This window comes from Rhinoraja longicauda, chromosome 16, assembly GCF_053455715.1.
Source record: "Rhinoraja longicauda isolate Sanriku21f chromosome 16, sRhiLon1.1, whole genome shotgun sequence".
Lineage (NCBI taxonomy): Eukaryota > Metazoa > Chordata > Chondrichthyes > Rajiformes > Arhynchobatidae > Rhinoraja > Rhinoraja longicauda.
The window spans coordinates 4,208,148-4,224,478 of record NC_135968.1 but is presented as its reverse complement, the minus strand read 5'-3'; the positions used below and the strand labels follow the sequence as shown (position 1 = coordinate 4,224,478).

The 16,331-nt window shown below is 48.7% G+C and overlaps 3 protein-coding genes across 3 annotated transcripts in view; 1 reads left to right on the top strand and 2 right to left on the bottom strand.

Annotated features, from left to right (window-relative positions):
- Nucleotides 1–377: 377 nt before the first annotated feature.
- The window catches only part of LOC144601144 (uncharacterized), a 22,914-nt gene continuing 6,960 nt past the window's right edge, over nucleotides 378–16,331 (bottom strand). The window contains 2 exon segments of the mRNA XM_078413099.1: nucleotides 378–1,383; nucleotides 5,681–6,440. Of these exon segments, the coding sequence (XP_078269225.1) occupies nucleotides 619–1,383; nucleotides 5,681–6,440 (1,525 nt within the window). The 3' untranslated portion in view covers nucleotides 378–618.
- Nucleotides 6,452–8,123, bottom strand: LOC144601140 (uncharacterized). The gene is made up of 2 exons (XM_078413095.1): nucleotides 7,854–8,123; nucleotides 6,452–7,033 (listed from the first exon to the last, which is right to left on the bottom strand). The coding sequence occupies exons 1-2, from the start codon at nucleotides 8,105–8,107 to the stop codon at nucleotides 6,982–6,984; spliced, it is 306 nt and encodes a 101-aa protein (XP_078269221.1). The 5' UTR covers nucleotides 8,108–8,123; the 3' UTR covers nucleotides 6,452–6,981.
- Nucleotides 13,877–16,331, top strand: part of LOC144601155 (uncharacterized) — a 16,960-nt gene continuing 14,505 nt past the window's right edge. The window contains exons 1-2 of the mRNA XM_078413106.1: nucleotides 13,877–13,944; nucleotides 15,130–15,257. The gene's annotated coding sequence lies outside the window, so the exon portion shown is untranslated. The remainder of the gene's footprint in view (nucleotides 13,945–15,129; nucleotides 15,258–16,331) is intronic.

The window sequence follows — 16,331 nt, the reverse complement described above, 5'->3', positions numbered from 1 at the left end:
GAATTAGGCCCTTGGGACAAGCGATCTTCCCGTACACTGGCACTATCCTATACAGTAGTGACTACTTACAGAAGCCGATTAACCTACAAACTTGCTCGGTTTTGGAGTGTGGGAGGAAACCGGAGCACCCGGAGAAAACCCATGTGGTCACAGGGAGAACGTATAATCTCCATAGTCTTCCTGCTGACTGGTTAGCATGCAACAAAAAAATTTCATTGTACCTCAGTGTCAATAAACGAAACTAAAACTATTATTGTCTATTTAATTGATGTGTTATATATAATTAATGATTTTTTGCTGCTGCAAGTAAGAATTTCATTGTTCCATTTCGGATAAAACACTCTTGACCCATTTGACTCTTGACTCTATTCCCTGCATTAATTAAAGACTTGAGGCTCAGTGTTTCAACCAAAAAAGATTTATATGACAGATCCAGAACATAAAACTCCAGCCCAGTTACAGGGGCGATTAATATCAGCATAAACAGACCCCGACTGAGCCCAGTGACCAAGGATCAGTCCTGGGTGTGATGAACAGAGGCAGTAATGGTAGAATCAAACACTGGCAGTCATTTGCTGGTGTCTCGGCTAATGGTTAAACATCCTACAGACGGCACTGTTAAACATTCCCTTCAGCGTGTACTCGTCGGTGTCTCAGTAGATGTGAGGACCGGGTGAACTCTCTCCCGCACTCGCCGCAGGTGAATGGCCTCTCCCCGGTGTGGACCCGCTGGTGCCTCAGCAGGTTGGACGACTGGGTGAAGCCCTTGCCGCACTCAGTGCAGGTGAACGGCCTCTCCCCAGTGTGGATCCGCTGGTGTATGATCAGGTCCGACGAGCGGGTGAATCCCTTCCCGCACTCAGAGCAGGTGAACGGCCTCTCCCCGGTGTGGATGTGCTGGTGCGTCAGCAGATTGGACGACTGGGTGAAGCCCTTCCCGCACTCGGTGCAGATGAACAGCTTCTCACCAGTGTGGACCCGCTGGTGGGTCAGCAGGTTGGCCGACCGGCTGAAGCCCTTGCCACAGTCAGTGCAGATGAATGGTCCCTCCTCAGTGTGGACCTGCTGGTGCCTCATCAGGCTGGAGGAGCGAGTGAATCCCCTCCCGCACTCAAAACAGGTGAAGGGTCTTTCCCCGGTGTGGACCAGCTGGTGCCTCATCAGGCTGGAGGAGCGGGTGAACCCCCTCCCGCACTCGGTGCAGGTGTATGGCCTCTCCCCGGTGTGGACCTCCTGGTGCCTCATCAGGCTGGATGACCGAGTGAACTCCCGCCCGCACTGCGGGCAGATGAAGGGGGTCTCCGCCGAGTGGTATCGCTGATGTTTCACGAGACCGGATGACTGAGCGAATCCCTTCCCACACACGGGGCAGGTAAACGGCCTCTCCACAGCATGGACTTGCTTACGTCTCATCGAGCCGCCGGCGTGTTCTCAGGTTCTTGGGTTATTGACGCCGGGGCAATGTCGCTGTCACAGGAGAAGAAATCAGAGAATCTCCTCCCAGACACAGAACAGGTAAAAATCCCTCCCCACCATGATCCACCGATTTCAATCTGGAGAGGAAATTTATTCTGAGGATCGACAACCAGGACTCATGTATTTATTTGATCTAGGAAAATACAGTATACCCTTGTCATAGTGGACCACAGGGGGAGAGAATTGTGTCCGTTATTATCAGTTATAACCAGGTATGGAATTTGCTCCAACCACCGAGCGGTGAAACGATTAGTTATTTTAAAAACGTTTTTTTAACAGCCAAAAATGTATTTTTGTTACTGATAAAATACTAAAGGCTGTTTGTTACATTGTTTAATAGGGTTAAATGTTGGGATTGCTCATCGATTTCAATTGTTCATTTCAATGTCTTGTCAATTTTAATAGCCTCTGCAGTGTAACTGACAGTCTGTGTTCTTAAAGAGACAGTACACTATAACCAAAATCCGTTACAAAGAGGTCTGTAATAACGAGGGTTTACTCCTTCTGAACTTTGAATAAACGTTAACACTTTGCTTCTCTCCACCTTGATTCATCCAATACATTCCCTCGCTGGCGATAACAAGGAACTACAGATGCTGGTTCATACCAAAGATAGACATAAAGTTCTGTGGTAACTCAGCGGGTCAGGCAGCATTCCCGGAAAACGTGGATAGGTGACGTTTCAGGTCGGGACCCTTCTTCTGTCACTCCCTCACTTAGTTGGTTAGTTTTCCTTTCTGGGCTCCGTTCAGGAAGCCATCTTTGGCTGCGTAACTGGGCCAAAGCTCTTTCCAGTCGTAGGTTCACGTAGTGGTTGTGACTCTATCTGTTCTGTGTATGGGTTGTGAACATATCAGTGCCTTCCTGGTCAACAGCAGTTTGCAGTCTTCTCCCAAACATGAAATGGACAAGTGGCTCCCATTCCTTCATAGATCAATGACATTCAGGTGCTGGAGAATTACCTGACACCGCAGATCTGACAAGATGATAGGTTTGATAATCCCATAATCAACACGCTGCTTACAATATCTGCAAAATACATTTAAAATACATGTATATAATTGCACAGTAATTTGGAATAAATAATCTCCATCTTGATGGTGGCTGTGTGTTAGTAGATTGCACTCACTCTCATCAGGAGCTTCCATCCAGTTGCAGATACTTTAGACTTTAGAGATACAGCGTGGAAACAGGCCCTTCAGCCCACCGAGACCAAGCTGACCAGCGATCACCCCGTATACTAGCACTATCCTACACGTCTTCAGAGTGTGGGAGGAAACCAGAGCACCCAGTGTAAACCCAAGCAGTCACAGGGTGAACATACAAACTCTATAGACAGCATCCGTGATCAGGATCGAATCCTGGTTTCTGGCATGGTGAGGCAGCAACTCTATCGCTGCACCACTGTGCTGGCCCTGATTAACTATTTCTCTTTCCAACTGTATTGATTGCAACTGTTGCTAGAAGTGTCCCGACTCGAAATGTTCCTTATTTGTGTTCTCCAGAGTTGCTGCCTAATCTTTTTTTTTGCAGCCATAAGTCTCCAAGGTTGGTAATCAATGGCCGCTTAATTACCCACAATCCTCATCGCGTCTGCAACCGCTCTGCCAGTGACAGCTGCAGGCAGACGCGCCTGCGCGGCCCGGGGCCCGCATTGCATCACAGGCCGCGCTGGCGAGACAAAGCGGGGGAATCCCCGGGGTCACGGGTGCGGAGCGCGGCGGACGGGCGGATAAACTGGCATCCGCCACTCCGTGTATCCAAACCTCGCACGGATCGGCGCCCGCCCGATGGCCCCGGTGCTGATTAACGCTGCGCGCCCGTTCTCGGTTCCTACCTGTCGCCGACCTTCCGGAAGTTCCGATGTCGAGGCGTTTGCTGCGCATGCTTCTGTCGTCACTTCCGTTCTGTGGGTTTGGTGCCTGCATCTTCCGTTGAAAGGGAAGATAGCTCCTCTAGTATCTTTGATCTATAGGGCGTATTCCGGGGCCCAGACGTTCTGGGTAACCACGACCGCCATGCATGCGGTCAGACCACCCATTTGGAAAGAACAATACACAAAAGGACACAAAGTACTGGAGTAACTCAGAAGGCCAGGCAGCATCTCTGGAGAATGTGGGTAGGTGACGCAACAAAAAATTCTGGGATTCGATTAACGTTTTGAGATTCACTGCGACTGAGCAGCCATAGGTGCAAGAGTTTCTTCTTTCTTAGGGTAGAACAAAGGACACCTATCTATGTAGAAAACATCTATCCATGATGATCTAGTCAGAGATGCTGCCTGGGTTATTCCAGCACCTTGTGTCTTTTCTTCTTTCTTATCCAGGCTCACTCACCATCGTAGGAGACAGAACCCGTGGATGGATTTGGCAAAGGGAAATACCAAAATCTTCTTTAGTTTAGTTTAGATATACAGCGCGGAAACAGGCCCTTCGGTCCACCGAGTCCACACTGACAAGCAATCCTCGCATATTAACACTATCCTTCACACACTAGGGACAATTTACATTTATACCAAGCCAATTAACCTACAAACCTTTGTGCCTTTGGAGTGTGGGAGGAAACCGAAGATTGCGGAAAGAACCGATCACCCGGATCGAACCCGGGTCTCTGGCGCTGCAAGCACTGTCAGGCAGCAACTCTACCGCTGCGCCAGTGTGCCCCCTGCGGTGTCTGATGGTGATAGTGTCCGCTTCTGATGGTGTCTATTTAACTGCACGCTGCACCTGCTTTCATCTTTTAGACACTCGGGGACACCCAAGTCCTTTGAAATATTAATCTTTCCCAATCACTTTAAAAAGTCAAATTTTATAAGTTGTGTATCGAAGTGAATGAGTTCATTTTTTTTCACCCACTCGCCCGGCTTGCCTCCACCCACTTGACGCCTCCTTAGATTCTGCCATTTGGTGCCTCCTTACACCACCAGAGACCAGTTTGATCCTGACTATGGACGCTGTCTGTACGGAGTTTGTACATTCTACATGTGACCGCATGGATGCATCCAGTTGGTACGAATCATGTTAACTGAGAGAATACGTTACATCGGGAAGTGAATTGGATTGCAAACCAAATCAGGACCGTTATTATAGCAACCATAGGGGGGAGGATGGTGCCCGTTATTGCTGATATTCCACAGTAACCAAGTGAGGGGTTTGCTCCAAACACCTCGTGGTCACTCTGAGACAACTAGTTGTTTTCAAATACATAGTTCTTTTTAACAGTTAAATATGCTAAAAGCCGTTTGTTGCATTGTTTAATAGATTTAAGTGTGGATCCAAGTGATGCCTTGTCATAGTCATCGAGTCCTCGTGATACAGTGTGGAAACAGACCCTTCAGCCCAACTTGCCCACACCGACCAACATGTCCCAGCTATACTAGTCCCACTTGGCTGCGCTTGGTCCATATCCCTCCAAACCTGTCCTATCTATGTACCTGTCTGTTTCTTAAATGTTGGGATAGTCCCAGCCTCAATTACCTCCTCTGGCAGTTTGTTCCATACACCCACCACCCTTTGTGCGAAAAAGTTACCCCTCAGATTCCTATTAAATCTTTTCCCCTTCACCTATATAAATCTTTTCCCCTTCACCAATATCAATTTCTTGTCAATTTCAAAGCTTTGTCAGTATCGATGCCTTGTGAATATCTATCCTTGTCAATGTCAATGCCTCATCAATATCAATTCCTCATCAATGCCCCCCACAGTGTAACCAGCAGCCTGTGTTCTTCATCAGATAGTCTGTCATAAGCAAAATCCATTTACGAAAGGTCTGTAATAACAAGGGGTTACCCTAAATAACAATTAAATAGTGCCGGATGTTTGTGGTGGAGGCTGGAACACAGGAAGAGGAGGCACTGAGGCTGGGGAAGTGGCAGGTTGGAAGGTGGGCTCTATTGCCTTTAGAATGGAGATGAGGAGGAATTTCTTTAGGCAGCGGGTAGTAAATCTGTAGAATTGATTGGGTATCTTGAAACCGGAGATGGACAGGTTATTGATGAATAAGGGCATCAAGCGTTATTGGGAAAAGGCGGGAGAATGGGGTTGAGAGGGTAAAATGGATCAGCTAAGATTGAATGGCAGAGCAGACGATGGGACCAAGGAAGGTGACCAATGGGCCGGCTGGCCTAAATCTGCTCGTGTCTTATGGACACATTGGCCATCGGAAGCGAAGAAGGTTAAATGTTCCGGGCACATTGGGTTTACACGTGCTCACTGTGGTGAATCCGCTGGTGTATGAGTCGATCGGAAGACTGGGAAAATGCCTTCCCGCATTCGGAGCAGGTGAAGGGCCTTTCCCCGGTGTGGACCCGCTGGTGCCTCAGCAGGCTGGAGGACCACGTGAAGCCCTTGCCGCACTCGGCGCAGACGAATGGCTTCTCCCCGGTGTGGACACGCTGGTGGGCCACCAGGTGGGACGACTGGTCGAAACCGTTGCCGCACTCGGGGCAGGTGAACGGCCTGTGGCCGGTGTGGACCCGCTGGTGCGTCGCCAGCTTGGAAGACTGAGTGAACTGCTTTGCGCACTTGGGGCAGGCATACAGCCTCTCGCTGGCGTGAATCCGCTGGTGCGTGATGAGGCTGGAAGAGCGGGTGAACCTCTTCCCACACTCGGAGCAGGTGAAGGGCCTCTCCCCAGTGTGAACCCGCTGGTGCCTCAACAGGCTCGATGACTCAGTGAATCCCTTTCCGCAGTCGGGGCAGGTGAACGGCCTCTCCCCCGTATGAACCCGCTGGTGGGTCAGCAAGGATGATGACCGACTGAACCTCTTCCCGCATTCGGAGCAGGTGAACAGTCTCTCCCCAGTGTGGACCCGCTGGTGCGTCAGCAGAGAGGATGACTGAGTGAACCCCTTCCCGCACTCGGAGCAGGTGAACGGCCTCTCCCCTGTGTGAACCCGCCTGTGTTTTATGAGATCACTTGATTGCTTGAAGTTCTTCCCACAGTCAGAACATGGGAACGGTTTCATTGGTGTAAGAGAACAGCGTCCGAACGAGAGGATTAAAGTCACTCCCAGCCACAAAAGTGGTAAAGTCCCTGTCAGATGTCTGAAGAATGGTTTCAACCCGAAATATCATCTATTCCTTTTCTGAGTCTGGCGAAGGGTCTCAACCTTTTCCCTTTCTGCAGAGATGCTGCCTTGACCCGTTGAGTTACTCCAACATTTTGTCTATCTTCAGTGTAAACCAGCACCTGCAGTTCCTTCCTTCACACAATGTAATACCAATTCGATTCTGTGATTTCTTCCTTGGAAACATCAACAACCTATTATCTATTATCAGTCAAATATTTGCTTTGTAGAAAACGTTCAAACTCTCACGTTGGCTCGGTCAATGATCAAACCCTTTCTCTCGCACATAGAACGTATGGATGGTTTTGCTTTCTGCCGAGATTACTTCACTGGCTGTCAAATGTTTTAAATGCCTTTCCACAGTTTGCCTTTGGGAACATCCCCACCTGAGAATGCTAAACACGCTGCCTTTAGGACATTGATTCACAGTGACTCCATCAGATTTTGAGGTGATATTTGATTTGAAGCAACCTCTTCTTTTGCAATTTTCTGTTGAAGAATTAAAAAAATATATACATATCACAGAACGGACGATAGGTTGGCTGTAATTTTAGGGTAGCTATGATTCAGAAGTTTCTGTTTTATTGTCTATTTCATAAACCTGAGCTCAAACGTCTAGCCAATCGATCCAGTTCAATACTGTGTCTTCTCCCCAGAGCCGTTACTTGTCTATCAATCTCCGTTTTAAAAATACCCAATGACTTGAATTCCACAACTGTCTGCCGGCAAGGAATACAAAATGCTTGAGTAACTCACCGAGTCAGAGACCATCTCTGGAGAAAAGAAATTGGTGACGTTTCAGGTCAGGACCCTTCTTCAGACAATGACAATGAATTAGCTGCTAATCATATTGTTGTTTGTACGAGCATTTTGTGCAAAATATGACTGCCGTGTTACCCGTAAAGAGATATTCACAGGCTTTTAAATGTAACTGAGACAATGAAAACAGTAGTCTGAAGAAAGGTCTCGACCCGGACCGTCAGCTATCCATGTTCTCCTAGGATGTATGTGTATTTTTTTAAACCTATTTAAAAGCAGCCTGGGACATGCGTGGAACAGGCACCGTTCAAAAGCGCAATAGCGTGTTCTTTGAAAATGGAGACAAAACACGGTGCTTCTTTCATGCGGACTCAGTAGGCTATTTCCATACACTTGCTGATTGGGTATCGGGGGTATGGCAATACCCTACTGGACTGTTCGTAAGATTAAGATGTTTCAGCAGTTCGCACCTGGCAATAAAACCATTAAACCATTGTTTCAATGGCGGTCGATTTACCTAGACGGCTTTGCGCGTCGGACAGCGCCCTACCTGTGCGACGGGGACCGGAAATGGTCGGCGGGAGCGCGTGCGCGCACGGCGGATGTTACCAGAAGCTCGGCAGTGGTTGAAGCTGGGAGCGGAGCCGGCCCGTCGCTCTGATCAACGCGAAAGCGGGTGGGCAAAACAGACAGATGCGGGGTGTAGGAAGGCCGTGTGCGGGCGGGCGGGGGAGTGAGTGAGTGAGTGAGCTGCGGCCCCGCCGCCGCCGCCGCCTCTTCCCCGGAGTCCAGCCGCCCAACCATCCCATCATGCCGTGCGGTTCCGCGCATGCGCAAAGCAGTAGCCCTGTCCCATTGTTGGGCAGCGTCTGTGGAGGGAGTGGAGCCCAAAGATACAAGAGGAACAAGTTGGACAACTCCGTTGAAATCGCCTATACTGAAGTGTAGTACGCAAAGGAGCGTAACTCCAGTGAAAACAAACCTAGTCTTTTCAATCTTTCATATGAGGAAAGATTGATAAGACTAGGGGCTTGTATTCACTGGAGTTTATCATATCATATCATATATATACAGCCGGAAACAGGCCCCTTCGGCCCACCAAGTCCGTGCCGCCCAGTGATCCCCGCACATCAACACTATCCTACACCCACTAGGGACAATTTTTACATTTACCCAGCCAATTAACCTACATACCTGTACGTCTTTGGAGTGTGGGAGGAAACCGAAGATCTCGGAGAAAACCCACGCAGGTCACGGGGAGAACGTACAAACTCCTTACAGTGCAGCACCCGTAGTCAGGATCGAACCTGAGTCTCTGGCGCTGCATTCGCTGTAAAGCAGCAACTCTACCGCTGTGCTACCGTGCCGCCTTTAGGAGGATGAGAGGGGATCTTATAGAAACATATAAAATTATAAAAGGACTGGACAAGCTAGATGCAGGAAAAATGTTGCCATTGTTGGGCGATTCCAGAACCAGGGGCCACAGTCTTAGAATAAAGGGGAGGCCATTTAAAACTGAGGGGAGAAGAAACTTTTTCATCCAGAGTTGTGAATTTGTGCAATTCTCTGCCGCAGAGGACAGTGGAGGCCTAATCACTGGATGGATTTATAAGAGAGTTAATTAGAGCTCTAGGGGCTAATGGAATCAAGGGATATGGGGAGAAGGCAGGCACGGGTTATTGATTGTGGACGATCAGCCATGATCACAATGAATGGCGGTGCTGGCTCCAAGGGCCGAATGGCCTCCTGCACCTATTTCTCTGTCTGCCATTTTAGTAGGCAAAACCCGCTGTTCGCTATAACTCTCGCAGTGTAATCAGTGTTTTGGGGGAACAGTACGTGTGATGATACCATTAAAATGCAGAATATATCTCGTCTATCAATTCACAGATTTTTGTTATTTTTCTTTTCAAATGTTTCTACAAGTTTCTGCCTACTAAAATGGTGCCATGGTGTACTAGGGTTTTAGGGTCGAGTGGTCTATCTTGTTCTTCTAGTATCTGGTGGAGCCCAGAGATACTAGTATCTTTGGTGGAGCCTTCCTCAGGCTGGTTGTAGTCAGACAGGAGGAAGTTAAAAGAGGGGTGGTTGGGGTGTAACAGAGCCTCATAAGTGATAGAAACAAGGATGCTGGTTTACAAACCAAAAGACATAAAGTGCTGGAGTAACACAGCAGGTCAGAGAGCATCTGTGGAGGGAATGCCCTCTTATTTCAGACATTGTAGTACAGGTTGGGGTGGAGAGAAAGCTGAACATGGGAGGTGGGGGCGGGGAAATCTTTGGAAGTGATCGGTGGATAGAAAGACACAAAGTGTTGGAGTAACTCAGTGGATCAGATAGCATTTGTTGAGAAATGGCCTTTTCAGCTGTATTTCACTGTACCCAGTACCCGTGATGGTAAAGAAACCATTGAAGTCAGGGGAGAGAAGGCTGAAAGAGGGTGGCAGTGGGACATCCATGTTCTCCCGATATCTGCCTGACCCGCTGATTAACTCCAACTGCCGTTTTTGAATCCTTTAAACTTTTTTACTGGATCATATTTTGCACGAAACGTTATTCCCATTATCATGTATCTGCACACCGTGAACGGGTTAATTGTAATCGTGCATTGACTTTCCGCTGACTGGTTAACACGCAACAAAAGATTTTTATTGTACCTAGGGACACATGACAATAAACTAAACTCTAACTTTGCCACTCTCGCCTTAAAGCTATGACCTCTCGTCTGTGACATGTCCACCCAAGAGATCAGTGGAGCAGTAAAATGGAGACAGAAGGAGCTGCAGTTGCAGGAATCCTGAGCAAAACACCGTTGCACTGGCGCGATCACAGGGGCGAGAAGCCCCTTCACTTGCACCAATGGCCCGAGGGATTCACTCAGTGCCCCAGCCTCCGGACACACCAGCAAGATCACACTTTGAATAACGTGTAAATCTTCCTGGTGGGGAATATTTCTGCAACCGGGCAACTAAGATTATTTTTCTTTATTTTAGACTTTAGAGATACAGCGCGGAAATGGGCCCTTCGGCCCACCAAGACCATGCCTCCCGTGATCACCCCATACACTAGCACTATCCGACACACTAGGAACAATTTACAGAAGCCAATTAATCTACAATCCTGCACATCTTCGACATGAGCGAGTACACCCAATGGGGGTCACAGGGAGAACTTACAAACTCCGTACAAACAGCACCCATAGTCAGGATCGAACCTGGGTCTCTGGTGCTGTAAGATTTGAGAAGTTTTCCCTCATTTGGAAAGCAACACCAAACCAAAGAGCTGCAGTTTGGACATTTTAAACAAGAGACTGGGGCTGATAGCGGAGAAAGGCTGCGGTCAGATTAACAAAGGATGTCACAATCTGTGGGTCCTAAAATGGCTGCAGGACCTCGTGACCAGCCACAAAAGTAAAAACCTTACAACCCAGTCTCTAGGTTTCTGCAAAGCTACGGCCAGAACAAAGGATGGGTATTGGCCATGCAGAAACCTACGAAACCAGGTCGGAGTCCAGACACTGGGGCGCTGACATCAGCATACTCACAATGCCCCAAGCCGACCTAAACAGTTCATCTCAGTGAGGGGGCACAATAGCCCATAGAAAACTACCTGGTAGGTGATGGGAAACCAGTTAACACCCATCACCTCACAATGAAATCCCAATTTACACCGTCTGGCCATCCCCGGTATCCCCGAACATAAGGCAGATCAGAAGAAAACCTCATACATATCTTTTGAACAAAGAGATTCCAAGATCTGGCGGGAGATAGGACGGGTCAGAAACAGTATAACTGGCCACTACTTTGGGTGAAAAAGTTAAGACGGACAGAGGTAAGAAGCGCAGAGAAAACCGGGTTCGAAGTCAACTGAAGTCAAGAAGAAAGTCGGAAAGAAGAACGGATGCAAGAGAGAGGAACAGGCACGCAACTCGAGAAGAAATACTGCAAAAACCGAACAACCAGTAACCCCAGTAATAACCCCATGGTGAGCATGCACTTCAAATCCTACATATCCTGGACATAGTTTAGTGTAGAGAGGAGGGTGGTTGTGAATAAACGTTGGGTGTGTATTAAAATATGGGTTGGTCAAGGTTGCGATGCGTCGTGCGTTCCCCATCTGACAGTCGTGTATGTGTCTTGCAGAACTGTGTTTAAGAATTCATAAGTAAAAGGGTATTCGTGTATATGTTTTGTGGAACTGTGTGTGTTTCAAGAATTCAGCGAAGAAGGTATTCGGATATATGTCTCGTGGAACTGTGTGCTTTTAAGTTTTCAGCGAAAAGGGTATTCGGGTATATGTCTTGTGAACTGTGCGTTTTGTGATTAATAAATAAAGATATTCATGTATTCGGTATGTGTATTATAGATATGTCTTATAGAACTGTATAATAAGTATTCATGGACAATAGTCCCAAGTGCTGAATAAAAGCCTTTTTCATTTAAACCCTGGTTTTAAAATCTGGTCTGGTTGAATTTTTTCTGCACTATAAGAGCTCCTGCATCTAAGCCCAGTGTCTAGAACCGTAAGGGGTGAGTGGGTCGAACCACTCACGGGGAACCAGTGTGCACGGCCTGGTCAAGGGATCAGAGCAAGGCACGGGGACCTTAGGTCGGGCGAAAGCTCGGCGCAGAAACCCCTTACAGTGCTGTAAGGCAGCAACTCTACCACTGCACTACCGTACCACTTGGTGTGCAATATTCATGACTGAGGTACCAATGAGGCTATGGATTATTGTTTCTGTTGGTATTAATTATTGGAATTAGATTGAAATTTGACCTACACTAAATAAAATCACTTATTTTCAGCACTGTTTCCCATGCACTTAATTTCTCCACGATGCAGGGAATGGTCGGTATACAAATGGACATTCAGCCCAGCTGGGGCATTACCGTGTCTTAGGAGCAGAATTAAGCTGTTCGTCCCATCGAGTCGACTCCCCCATTCAATCATAGCTGATCTATCTTTCCCCCTCAACTCCATTCTCCTGCCTTCTCCTCGTAACCTTTGACGCACTTACTGATCAAGAACATATCAATCTCCGCTTGAACAATACCCCATGACTAAACCACCATCACCATCGGTAGCAATGAATTCCACAGATTTACCACCATCTGGCTGTCATTATTTGGTAGGCTTCAATGAACCCCTCATCTGGGAACAACCTGGGATTTTGGATGTGGGAAGGGATTCGCTCAGCCCCACATGTTGAAACACCAACAAGTTCACACTGGGGATAAAGTTTTAAGTCTACTGGATGCGGACAATTAATACTAGGCTGCTTGCTTAATGTATATTGTTCTCAAATTGCAATTTGATTCTAGAAACAAGGAACTGAGGATGCTGGTTTGCAAAAAAAAGACACAAAGTGCCAGAGTAACTCAGTGGTTCAGGCTTTGACCAACTATATGCCTATCCCCTACCCCCCTCACCTGTATCCACCTATCACTTGCCAGGCTTTATCCTGCTCCTCCTCTCTTCCCACTTTCTTCCCCCACCACAATCAGTCGCAAGGGTCCAGACCCAAAAAGTAATCTATTCATATTTTCCAGAGATGTTGCACGATCTGCTGAGTTACTACAGCATTTTGTGTCTTTATTTTCCTGCCTATCCCTTGCTTTTCCTCTTCCAGCTTTCTTAGGGACAGGTGTTACATCTCATGCAGCTGCAGGGGGAAATTATAATTACACCAAGCCAATTAACCTACAAACTTTGGAGTGTGGGTGGAAACCAGAGATCCCGGAGAAAACCCATGCAGGTGATGGGGAGAACAAACAAATTCCGTAGACAGCACCCATAGTCAGGATCGAACCCAGGTCTCTGGCGCAGTAAGGCAGCAACTCTACCGCTGTGCCACCATGCCTCCCTTGAGTAACTTCAGCACTTTCCTCTGTGCTTTCTTCCACAGACACTGCTCAACCTACAGAGTTACTTCTAGCAATGTGTACTGTATTCCTCCATAGATGCTGCCCGACCTGCTGAGTTACTCTAATACTGTGTGTATATCCCACCACACATGTTGCCTGACCCAAGTTACTCCAGTGGTATGTACTATATTCCCCTCTACAGATGCAGTCCGACACGCTGAGTTTCCCCAAAACTGTGTTACCGCCACATACGCTGCCGGACCCCCTGAGTTGCTCCAGCACTGTGTGTGTTACCTTCCACATATATGCTGCTCGAACTACTGGGTTATTCCAGCAGTGTACAATATTCCCCTCCTCAGATGCTGCCTGACCTGTTGGGTTACTCCAGCGGTGTGTACTGTATTCCCTCCACAGACGCTGCCTAATCCGCTGAGTTACTCCCGTCTGTGTTCCCCTCCATACATGCTGCCCGACCCGCTGAGTTACTCGAGCAGTGTGTGTTACCCTCCACATACGCTGCCCGACCTGCTGAGTTACTCCAGCAGCGTGTACAATATTCCCCTCCTCAGATGCCGTCTAGCTTGTTGGGTTACACCAGCAGTGTCTACTGTATTCCGCTCCACAGATGCTGCCCGACCCGCTGAGTTACTCCAGCACGGTGTCACTCCCGCCGTCGCGCTACCCAGACGCCCCCGCGCATCAGAAATCCCGGCCCCGGGGTAAGCAAGGCGCATGCGCCGCCCAGTATATGGGGCCTGGCTGGCGGTGCGACCCTCGGTAAGGAGCGGGTAGCCGGAAATCCCCGGGAACGGGCGGATCCCCGGGGCCCGGGAGCGGGCGGAACCCCTGGGGAATCCTCGGGAGCGGGCAGCGAGATCCCTGGTAGCGGGGGGTCGGTCCTGGACCAATTCCTGCCCCCACACTCCGGCAGCTCCTCGGTGTGGCCTAAACCCGTTGCCCCGGCCCTCGGCCTCCACCGAGCTCCCGGAGCCTCCCGCGTTGCTTTGTCCCGCCTTCTTCGCTCTCCGCGGTCCGCACCACTCGTGCTCCCTTCCGGTTCTCGGCGCATGCGCCCTCGGTTCCTTGCACCGACATGGGGCGCTTTCTCTGGCGGATAATTTGTGGGGCAACACCGGCGCCATGATTGCGGACTGTGGCTTTTAGTTACACCGCGGAGGCTATCGAGATTTACAAGGCATTGAATTTGACATGGAATTAACATTGTAATTGACACCTTATTGAAATTGACAAGCCATTGCTTCCATGAACACAATTCTATTAAACAATGCAACAAACAGCATGTAGTATTTTTAACTTGCAGTAATAACAATCTTTTTAACTGTTAAAAAGTACATTCAGCAAGTTAGGCAGGTTAGTGGAAGTAGAAACGGAGTTAACTTTCCTCACCTCAACGCCCCAGACCTCCCATTTTGCTCTCAATCTCTGAATGTGAGAATCAGCAGCAGGGCAGCAGTTATTGCCGTTCCCCAGCTGCACTCCGTGTGGTCAGGGAGGTCCTACTGGGCTCTCAGTGAGGGGGCTTCAAGGATTCTGACTTGGCTCCCGGGCAGCGGAGTCAATGGGGAAAAAACTCTTACTCGGTTATAACGAACAATCTGCAATAACGGACATCATTCTCCCCCCCCCCCCCATGGTCCATTATAGTGAGGGTTTACTGTAATGCCTCAAAGCCGTAAATTGGAGGTGTGACTGTCCAACTGAGTTACTGCTGAGAGTGCACACAAAATTGACCTGAACTGGATTTCTACCCTGCATTCAGGCAAGTCTCTCGTAAAATGTAGAGTGCAGGAACTGCAGGTGCAGGTTTACTTAAAAAAACCACAATGTGCTGGAGTAATTCAACGGGTCAGGCAGCATCAATGGAAACATGGAGAGGTGACGTTTTGGGTCAGGATCCTTCTTCAAAAAGAAATAAAAGATCTTTTGTAAACTTCTTTAAAGGGTAACAGAAGAGGAAGATGCCTTGAATCAGAAAATTTGTCGTCCTGAAAGACCGTTCCGCCCATCGTGTCTGTGCTGGCCTGGAAGAGAGGCCTCCTGACAATGAATGCTTCAAGTACAGTTGAAATGTAAAGTCCTTTTTTGTTTCTATTCACCCCTTCAGCTCGTGAGTTTCTCCCACTCTCCTCTGTCCCCTTCCGCCTTCATCCTTTCCTATGGCTTCATTTTCACCCCTCTTCTGTGACACCCTTTTCCCCCTGGCCTTTGTATATCCATCTGTCCACCAACCCCCCCCCCCTTCCCACTCACCCGTATCCACCCACTATTCGCCCCACTTCTCTTTCCAGCTTTCTTCTCTTCCCTCCCCCCCACCCCCAAATACAATTAGTCTCAAGAAGGGTCCTGACCCGAAACATCTCCTATCCATGTCATCCAGAGCTCCTGCCTAACCCACTGAGTTACTCCAGCATTGTGGGTCTTTTTTTGTAAACCAGCGTCAGCAGTTCCATGCATCTATGTTCTCTTGATTGGGTCAGTCTGAGGAAGAATCCCAACCGTAAAGTTGCCCTGTCCATCTCCCTCCACAGATGCTGCCTGCCCCATTGAGTTCCTCCAGCATTTTGCCATTTTCTCTTTGCTTCGAGATTCCAGCATCTGAAGTTCCTCATGTCCCCTTGTTGGGTTGACGGCAGTCACCCTGATTTAGCCGAAAGAGAGGCGAGGAAAGTGGAGAGAATTTTGGATCGGGGTTCGGAAGCACCAGGGGATTTAACCGGGGAGAAAGGGCCTGTGGAGGGTCACCAGCGGAGCACCAGCTGTGGAAGGAGGCAGACCCCGTCGGAGATTGCAACCACACGCAAGGTCTCACACACTGGGCTGTGGTCACCACGGGTTAGACCCTGCAATATAGCAGGTCAGAGGCCTGGCACGCTACAAATAATCTACAAACGGGATGCTCGTTTCCTCCCACAGATACAGCACCAAAATAGGCCCTTCGACCCTCCGAGTCCATGCCGACCATCGCTCACTCGTTCACACTAGTTCTATGTTATCCCACTTTCTCATCCACTCCCATCACCCTTGGGAGCAATTTACAGAGGCCGACTCAACCGACAAATCTGCACGTCTTTGGGATGTGGGAGGAAATGGGAATAGCATCACAGCTGCCTAATAGAACCCGGAGAACCGGTTTTGATCCTGAT

Bases quoted from the DNA above. Each gene is read 5' to 3' on its own strand.
- LOC144601140 (XM_078413095.1), bottom strand. From the start codon at position 8,107: ATGGTTGGGCGGCTGGACTCCGGGGAAGAGGCGGCGGCGGCGGCGGGG. The intron at 7,034-7,853 runs GTAGGGCGCTGT...ATTCTTCAACAG, and splicing joins TTCCGGTCCCCGTCGCACAG to AAAATTGCAAAAGAAGAGGT.